The 9,540-nt window shown below is 58.9% G+C and overlaps 1 protein-coding gene across 2 annotated transcripts in view; it reads left to right on the top strand.

The window, feature by feature from the left end:
• INPP5A (inositol polyphosphate-5-phosphatase A) overlaps window positions 1–8,970 on the top strand; it is a 149,801-nt gene extending 140,831 nt beyond the window's left edge. The window contains exons 13-16 of one of the 2 annotated variants that reach the window (XM_043926763.1): window positions 4,105–4,216; window positions 6,614–6,682; window positions 7,424–7,460; window positions 7,599–8,970. In XM_043926763.1, coding sequence (XP_043782698.1) covers window positions 4,105–4,216; window positions 6,614–6,682; window positions 7,424–7,460; window positions 7,599–7,648 — 268 coding nt within the window. In that variant the 3' untranslated portion in view covers window positions 7,649–8,970. Of the gene's footprint in view, window positions 1–4,104; window positions 4,217–6,613; window positions 6,683–7,423; window positions 7,512–7,598 lie in introns of both variants that reach the window. The other variant, XM_043926764.1, reaches the window with a different exon arrangement.
• Window positions 8,971–9,540: the final 570 nt, after the last annotated feature.

Below are 9,540 nucleotides of genomic sequence, written 5' to 3' on the forward strand. Positions count from 1 at the left end.
CCTGCAAGCATGTCTCGGCCAGAGACCTTTCTCTGGCTGGAGGTGGGGCCTCCCCCTGAGGGGAGGTGGTCTGGGAGGGGCAGGGGGCAGGGGCCACTGGGAGGCCCATCGGTCAAGGGGTCAGACTTTCTCCGTTTAACTGGGAAGTAGCATTTCAGGTTCTCTAAGGTGGGAAAGGTCACGGTTTACAGATTAAGACGTGGGCTCCCTGAGCTGAGGGTCCCCGCTCACAGCCCCTGACCTCCCAGCCTGCATGCAAGGACCGAGTCTCCAAGGCAGGCCACCCACCCCCCACCACCCCACAGCACAGGTCATCAACCCCTCCCTCACTTCCTAGGTCACGGCCCCTCCCCCACTGCTCAGATCACCCACCCCTCCCCCACTGCCCGGGTCATTCCCCCTTCCCCACCACCTTATCATCCCCTCCCCCACTACCCACCTTCCCTCTTCCAGTGCCTGGGTCATACCCATCCCCTCTATTTTGTTCCCTCATGTTTAAAACCATGTTCCTGACCATTGGGTGGCACTCACAGCCCCGTGTCTGGAGAGCTGTCCCAACACTGGGAACGTGTCAGCAGAAGCAGCTGCGGGGACGTGGTTAGAAATGGTGGCCACTTGGTACCCAGATGTGTTCTCTGACTACCAGAAAATAAGTGATCCCAGGAGAGCTGCCTGTGTGTGTGCAGGCGTGAGCTCCCGTGCACACGCGTGTAGGGTGTGTGCACAGAGGATCGTGCATGGGTGTATTCACTGGGTGCACTATGTCAGCACATGTGCCTGATGTGGCCCCACATGGGTGTGAATGCATGTGTGTGTGGTATGTACTTGTGTGGGTGTGTGTGCAGGATATATGTGGCCAGGTTATAGACTAATCGTATGTCTTTGTGCGGTGCATAGGTCTGCATGTGTGCCTATGGTATCCATAGTGCACGGGTGTGGGTGTGCACAGGCCTGAGTATATGTACATGGTGTGGATGTACATGTGTGTATGCAGACATGGTTACACAGGCACAGATGTGGATATGTGGGTATGTGTGCAGGGGTGTATGCAGCGTGTCTTGTGGGTGTGGGGTGTGGGGTGAGGGTTGTGTATGCACTTGTGCATGGGTACGTCTATACATGGGCCTGTGTGTGGTATGTGCGTGTGAATACATGAGTGTGTACAGGTGTGCATTGCATAGGTGTGGGTGTGTGTATGCATGAACTCCGTGTGCACATGTACATGGTATATTCACATATGAGCAGACAGGTATTGGCATGTGTGTAGATTTTTATGTGGGGGTGTGTGCATGATGTGTTCATGAGTTTTTGTGCATATGGTATAAAACTCATGTGTGTATGTGTATACATGTGTGTTTCCTGGGTATATGCATTCCCTGGGAGTGTTACCTGGGTATATGGCCTGGGTGTGTATCTGGGTGTGTGCCTGGGTGGGAGTGTACCTGGTGGGTGTGTACCTGATGCGTGTGTACCTGGAGGTTGTGTACCTGGGTGGGCGTGTATCTGGTGAATGTGTACCTGGGTGGGTGTGTACCTGGATGGATGTGTACCTGGAAGGTGTGTACCTGATGGGTGTGTACCTGGGTGGACGTGTACCTGGGTGGCTGTGTACCTGATGGGTGTGTACCTGGGTGGACGTGTACCTGGGTGGCTGTGTACCTGGTGGGTGTGTACCTGGAGGTTGTGTACCTGGGTGGGTGTGTACCTGGATGGATGTGTACCTGGTGGGTGTGTACCTGGAGGTTGTGTACCTGGGTGGCTGTGTACCTGGTGGGTGTGTACCTGGAGGTTGTGTACGTGGGTGGGCGTGTATCTGGTGAATGTGTACCTGGGTGGCTGTGTACCTGGGTGGACGTGTACCTGGGTGGCTGTGTACCTGGGTGGGTGTGTACCTGATGGATGTGTACCTGATGGGTGTGTACCTGGATGGATTTGTACCTGGAAGGTGTGTACCTGGTGGGTGTGCTGCCAGGTGTGCGGGGATGTCCTTGGGCACATCTGCCAGCTCAGGGCGTCCTGGGCCTGGGCTCTACCATGCTGCCCTCTGTGGTTAAAAGGCAGAACCTCCTGGCTCTGTTGATTCTGTTGTGGCTGAACCCCGGGGGATCTGTCCAGAAACAGCACTGGCCAGGGAGGGAGACCACATCCGGATTTGTCCACGTGGCCTCAGTCACAGAGAAGGGCCGCGCCGGCTCCTCTCCACACTCCCCAGGCCTGCATCATCCTCATGACTGTTCTGTGAAAACAGTTCTTCCTCTCGCTTGGGCCAGGTGGTCAGGACAGAGGCTCATGGGCTCCGGGGCTGCGGGCTCTTGGCGTTTGTGGAAACGGCCGGTGCTCCACTGGCTGCCCAGCTTTGGCATCTCCTGGGGGCAGGGGCTGGTGGACAGTGTCCGCCTGAGAGACAGTGGCCACCTCAGGGCATCCAGCCTGTCAACCAGGGAATCATGCGCCATGGGCACTGCTGGTGCCAGCAGGCAGGAGCTGCTGAGACAGCAGGGGTACTGAGTGGCATTCTCTGGCTGGCACACCTGGTTTTCAGAGCCTCTCTACCTCTGCCCTCATCATCCCAGCAGTGAACACACTCCAAATCACACTGTCATTGGCTTGCAAACAAGGATCAAAGTGTGAGTGAGATGGCCTAGCGAGCTCTCCCACCGAGACGCGGCAGCGACTTCCCGTGACGTGAAAGGCTCTCCTCGCCCCCACGCAGCCCTGCCCTGCCCCCTGCCCTCGGGACAGCCCCTTCCAAACCTCCCTTCCCTGAGGTCTGAGGGTCCCACCTTCCACGTGCTCCCCACTCCTCCCACCGACTCCTAAACAGGGTCTCACAGGCTCGAGATCCAGTCCAGGAATAATTCCCGTGGCTTTGCCTGTGTGGTGTGGGGCGGGGCCCTGTCTGTGTGGCCATGAGCACAGAGACTACCTTCCAGCCCCCAACAGGGTCTTGGGCCCATGGGGGTCCACCCATCACAGCCAAGAACTCCCCAAACCTAGAAGTAACCAAAACGCCTCCAACATTGGATAGATGTTTGCTGCTGAAACGGGTCTGGGAGCAAACAGGAAGCAGGGTCCCGGGCAGCTGGCTGCGGTCGGGTGCCCTGGCTGGGAGTGGGCTGCTGAGCCCCCTGCATGGGGCTCTGCCCAGGTGTGTGCCTTGGGGCGACCGTGACCAACACACTGGGCAGACGCACATGTCCTGGCTCCGCCCAGGCAGAGTGTCTAACTCTCCACAGGGACTCATCCCTTCCCAAGTATGGATGAGTGCTCCACGTGGGGAGAGATGCTTTTACAGGACAAATTATTACGGAAAAAGCTCCAGCGTCCACTTTTGTGAAAAACAAAAATGCGTTTAACACAGGGACAGCATGCATCGCCCAGATGAGGCCAGCAGGGGCCACCTCCCTGCAGCGGACAGGTCCACCTTTGTGTTAAAGGTTAGGGAGTGCTTCTTGGACTCCTCCGTGGTCCCTAATTCAGAGTTGGACCATGTGTAGGTTCTTGTCTGTAATGATAAATATAAAATGGTGATTGAGGGCAGGAGAAGGGGACGACAGAGGATCAGATGGTTGGATGGCATCACTGACTCAATGGACATGGGTTTGGGTGGACTCCCGGAGTTGGTGACGGACAGGGAGGCCTGGTGTGCTGCGGTTCATGGGGTCACAAAGAGTCAGACATGACTGAACGACTGAACTGAACTGAAAATGGTGATATTTGACCAAGAAGGCTGTGTGCCTGGCCTGGTGCTTAGGAGGGGACCAGGACGTTTGTCCCGATGGTCCAGGCCTCCCACACACGGGGGCACAGGACACGTGCTGAGGGCAAAGGAACGGGTCAGCCAGCCGTCCACAGGCATCCTGAAGGTTTGTGCTTTAGGCTGCGTCCAGAAGCAAAGCCAAGTTGAGAAGACGAGCCGCGTACTTGGGGGGATTTATCTGAAGTGCTGGGAGGGACAGTGGTTCTGGAAGCTTCTGTCGCCTCTCTGTCCCCCGGACAGGCTGGGCCTTTCTGGGGTGCGGGCCGCGGGGCCTCCCCCACGTGGAGGAGGGGCTGCAGGGGGGCTGGCGGCGGCTGCTGACCGCGCCTGTCCTGTATCCCCAGCTACCCGTACAGTGAGGACTGCAGCCAGGGCCGGCAGTACATGAACACCCGCTGCCCCGCCTGGTGTGACCGCGTACTCATGTCCCCGTCCGCCAAGGAGCTGATCCTCAGGGTGAGTGAGGCCTGGAGGGCCGGGGGCGGGGCGGGCCGGCTGGGGGCGGGCCGACCTGGGGGGCGGGCCTGGCCTGGGGGCTCCCTCCTGCCGCCCGCCCGCAGTCCTCGGGCTGGGATGCAGCCCAGGTTCTGGGGTCAAAACAGCGTAAACTGTCGGTCGCCAGGGCGTCAGGAGTCGTTTCAGTTTATTGCGTGCTCGGAGAAGTCAATGGGCTCTTGTCCTCGAAAGAGCTCCTGAGCTGTGAAATCGTCCTATTTCCTTAAGTTGTAAATCTGAGCTGAGTCACACGAACGCCCGGGACTGGAGGCTGCTGCAGTGCTGGGGCGGGGGGCGGGGGCTCCAGCTCCTGTAGCCTCTCGATTCCTGGGGTTTTCAATACCCACGTTTAACACAAAAGGACTGCTCTCAAGAATCAATATCTGCACTGGTTTTGTCAACCCCATCAGTGAAAAAATACAATAATGAAGTGCATTGATTCATGAGGGCAGCAGTCCTGCCTCTGAGTGACGTGGGCAGCCAGTCAGGATGGGGCGAGTGTTCCCCCAACCTCAACCCAGGACGTCCAGGGCTCTGGTCACCAGCCTGCATGGCCCCCGCGGTTGCTCTGAGGAGTCCTGTCTGCCTCCGGGGCCCAGAGCCTCATCCAGAGACGCTGCCGGGAGGGCAGAGCTTCTGGGACCAGCCAGGTGCACGCCGACCCCCACCTGCGGCCCGGTGGCACCCCCTACGGAAGATCTTGCTGGTCTTTCCGGGGCGGGCAGCCCTGGACGCCCTGCTGTGAGCCAGCTCCCAGGGAGAGACCTCCTGAACTGGGCTGGGTGCATGGAGGCTGCATTGAGTGCGCTGTGACGGGGCCTGGGGGCTGGCTGGACAGCTGGCGGGCAGGCCCCCAGAGCCCAGCACGGAGGACGGGCCGTGGGCCCTCCCATGAGCAGCCTTCACAATGTAAGCCGCAAGGGACAGGCGGGCCCTGACCGCACAGACCTTGCACGCACGTGTGGCCTCAGACTCAGCCCCGCGCCCCCTGCCGGGCCTGCCCCCGGGGCTCCATGATGGGCCGAGAGGAAGCAGAGTGGACAGTGGACACGGTGGGCCACACCTGCCAGCTCCGAGTGCACTGGGCCAGCAGAGCCCCGAGCTGCGGCCAGAGCGGGTTCATCGGGGCAGAGAGGAGGTGAGGGTCATCTTCCAGGGAAAAGACATCTTGCGGTGAAGCTACCAGGACAGCCGGAGTGCCTGGTGTCGGGAGGCACCCAGGGCTGCAGAGTCCAGGAAAGCGGACAGCAGAAGACCACCTGTGAGTGGCCTCGTCTCCGCTCTCGGGCCGGAGGTTTGATGCTGCAGACTCGTGGGGACGGAGCCTGGCTGGGCGGCCCATTGTGGAGAGGGCCAGGAGCCTTCCTGGCCAGGGGGTCCCCGGCGGGCCCTCCCCTGGGGCTCCCACGGTGGCGGGCGTCACCGGCCCAGCAGCCGCCTCGCCGCGGCTTCCGCGGCATCATCCATCATGCCACGCTCGGTCAGCTCAGCGTCATGTCGGTTCTGCTTCCCGCCCCGAACTCGGAGGGGGCGGCCGCCGTGATGGATGCGCAGGGAGGTGTGAGAAGCCCGCTGTGATCTGTTTATCTGTCTCACGATTATGCACTTGGAAATCCACAATTTTATGCTGCCTTTGTAAATTACCACGCTGCGTTTGATGAATGCTTCCCACTCCAGGGAGGCGCTGCGGCCACCACGGATGTGCGGGGGTCTGTTGTCGCAGTTCCTGGCAGACGACCACGCTGGAAAGTAAAGCTGACCTTACTTTTCCTACTGCATTAAGGATAATTCAGTTTATGGTCTCAGAGGCTTCAGCCGCGGCTGTGAAAGCCCTGCCCAGCTGGAGCCGGGACTGACCACCAGCAGCACGTCCTGGGCGGCGCCCGCAGGCTGGCGGCGGGGAGGCCTGAGCGCGCAGCCCTGTGCGTTCAGGGGCATCTGTTCTCCTGTGAACAGGGAGTTCTGGGTCAAAAACAAATGCCAAGGGGGAAAATGGAGACAAGGTGGGACTCTCTGGTGACAGGAACACACCTGGAAGGAGAGCTCCCATCTGCCCTGATGGCCGTGAGCTGAGGCCACGCCAGCCCCCAGGGAACGTTGCCTCCGGCCCCCAAGGAAGGTTGCCACCCCCGCCCCGAGGCCGGAGCCCTCCCCCCCGCGCGCAGGGGCCGAGTGCTGCCTCCGGCCGCTCCTTCCTGGGGGCCAGCGGCTCACTGGCGGTTCTGAGCCGGCTGGAGCCCCAGGGAGGAGTGGGCAGGGTGGCAGAGGGTGGCACAGCCACAGAGGCTGTCCCTGCTGCTGCCCAGGAAGCCCCCCACTTCTGCCTTCCACATCTCTTCCTCTGTTTGCTTTTCCCAGTCGGAGAGCGAGGAGAAGGTCGTCACCTACGACCACATCGGGCCCAACGTCTGCATGGGAGACCACAAGGTGACCGACCGGTGCGGGGGTGTGGGGGGCGTGGGGGGCGGGGCTGTCGGGGTGCTCCTCCTGACCCACCCTCCGCCTCCTGGTCCGGCTTCACAGACGTGGCCGAGTCTGCCTGTGTTTGATTTTAATGGAGCACCAGCAGGTGCGTAGGGGGTGGTGAGGCAGGTGGGTAGGAAGACAGGAGACTGGTCACAGCAGAAAGAGACGGAGTCCGTGTCTGCCAGAGGACCGTGCCCCCTGGTCCCTCTGGAGGTGTTTCCGAGCCTGCACCCGAGCACCTTACTGGCCTCCGCCCCTGCCGCCCGGGTTGGGGGAGATGTCCGTATCACCGCCCAGCTTCAGGGAACCGCCTAGTCTTCCCAGACCAACCTTGGATGTGTGACTCTGCCCGGCCCCCAGCCTGCAGCCCCTCTGAGGGGCGTGGGGCCACGGGTCCTGTGTCCCCGGCGGCCCGGGAGAGACGGTCACCACTTCCCCTTCTCAGGCCGGCCGCCCACGTGACCCAGCGGCTGGATCCCCAGCCAGGCTCCGTCCTTCCCTGTGTTCTCGGGGCCTGAATCGCGGCTCTGAAATGAGCTTTTACACCGGTTTCTATGTGGAAATAATGCTGTCTCTGTGGAGCACGAAGGCCCTCTGCCTCCCGCCTCGGGTCGCCCAGGGCCAGCTCCCCAGGACAGGGTCCGGCGCTGGGCCCGCTGGCCGTGGACGGTCGGCCCTGACGACCTCTCTTCTCCCCCGCAGCCCGTGTTCCTGGCCTTCCGCATCGCGCCCGGGGCAGGTAAACCTCACGCACGTGTGCACAAGTGTTGTGTGGTGCAGTGACGTGGTGGTAAATATGCCTCCTTCCCTCGAGTTCACCTTTCTGAGCTTTTCCTGGTGTGTGTGCCTCTGTAACCAACGCCTGATTCCACGGCAGGGAGGCGATGCCAGCGCCTCGAGGGGACCCCCGGCGAGACCCCCCCGTAGCACCAGGGCCCACGTCCTCCGACAGCTGCGTCCAGACCGCCCGAGCGCCACCGCCAGACGGCCGGCCCCACACTCTGCTTCAGCCCCGGACGGCGCTCCGGACAAGCCTCACATACCTCACCGTCGTGTCTGTCCATGCGGCATCAAGTAGAAACATTGGGTTTTTTTTTTAACGAGTCACAGTCCTGTTGCCAAAACTCTAATAGACAGCAAAAAGATGTGTATTTTAGATGTCACGGTTTTCGACTTTTAATCATTGTCAGCGTGGAGGAGCTTCTCGGGCGCAGAAACCCCGCGGGGCTGAGTCACCCTGCGGCGGGGGCTGAGCCGGCGGCCAGGCTCCACACTGGGGGCACGAGGCCCCCGCTTCCGCTCTGGAGGCCCCTCCCCGTCGTCACTCTGATGCCATGTTACATGGCTTCTGAGTCACACTGCAGCTGCTTTCCATTTTTATATATATAAATATATATAAATATATACTTTTTAAAAATAATTTATAAACCTTACCAAAACTTACGCTAAATATACTTTCCAGTATGAATGCTTGAGTGTCCTATCAGCAGTGGAACTGAGTCTGGGAGCCGGTCGCCTGCGCGCCCACACACGCCTGTCAAGCCGGGACTGCGCCCGGGCGTACGGCGGGGCTCGGGCGGCCCGCGGCGCTCATGCGCGCACAGACTCCTAGGCCGCCTTCTGCGTATCAAGAACTGAATGTGAAGTTTATAGCTAGCTCGGGTGTACCTTTCAAGAATTTTGTAAACCGTTTTGTCCGTCTTTTGTTACTGTTCTATGGTGCCAAGTATTCTACATAAAACAATAATATCATGGGAGAAATAAAACTAGCCTAGTCTGCTTCCGATAGAAACCGCTTTTAACATGGGCTGTATATAAACTATTAAGAGAAACAAACTGTATGCGTGCCCGGTTGCCGCGCCTCCCACAGCTCGTCGTGACCCTGCCGCACGTCCCTGCCCCCGACACCCAGCAGAGGTGGCACCCGGCCCGAGGGTGAAACACAAATGACGTTTATTGATCTGCTTTAACACTACAGAACTCCCGGGCTGGGTGCAGGCGCCGGGGCGATGCTTGCTTTAGGTGAATCACTACCGTCGCAAGCGGTTTGGCGTCCACCGGCCGAGTCTGCATCCTCGACAGAAAGATCAGGGTGTGTCAAGCTGTGGTTACTCTGTCCACGTGCCGCATGGCCGTTTCGGCCCACGGTGATTTCTGTGTAGCAGGGTTTCAGCTGTTGGTCACTCTGGAGGCCTTTGGAAATGACCGCTCCGGTCCCTAAGCAATAAAATTGATTTTGGTGAAAACAACGTTTGATTGTGTTTCCTCCTCTGGCGCTCCGGGCCCTTTGCAGGCTGCAGTCCAGGTCACCTCGTCCGCAACCCAGGCCCCATGTCCTGTCGGATTCTGTCACAGAGCTGAGCCGTGATGGGGAAAAGAAAGAACGTCTTTTGGAATAGGTAGCTACTGGGATTTACCCCTCAGCATTTTTTAAATGAAATTACATAAATGCATTGCTTTCCTCAAAACTTTAAAACTGGAAATTCCTTTGCTCCTAACTTAGAGCTGAAAAAATAGTTTTTATGCACATAAATTTTTTTAAAGTTCTCTCTTAAAAAGAAAACCAGTCAGTGGAAAGCATCTGTTTTTAAAATTGGTGCAGTTGTGTGGAAAAAAACTCAGGCTTTTACTCTTTTAACATTTCCAGTAATGACTTCCAAGATAAATCTTACAGTAATATAACCCTTTATATTTAACTTTTAAAATTAACACCACAGTCATGCCCATGAAGCTGCAACCACGGGGAGCATCCAGTCTGGGGGCCGGGGCGGGGGGGGGGGGGGGGACTCTTCCGTGAACCAGAGAGATCCAGGCTGTTC

The sequence above is a fragment of the Cervus elaphus genome, chromosome 15, assembly GCF_910594005.1.
Source record: "Cervus elaphus chromosome 15, mCerEla1.1, whole genome shotgun sequence".
NCBI classification, from domain to species: domain Eukaryota; kingdom Metazoa; phylum Chordata; class Mammalia; order Artiodactyla; family Cervidae; genus Cervus; species Cervus elaphus.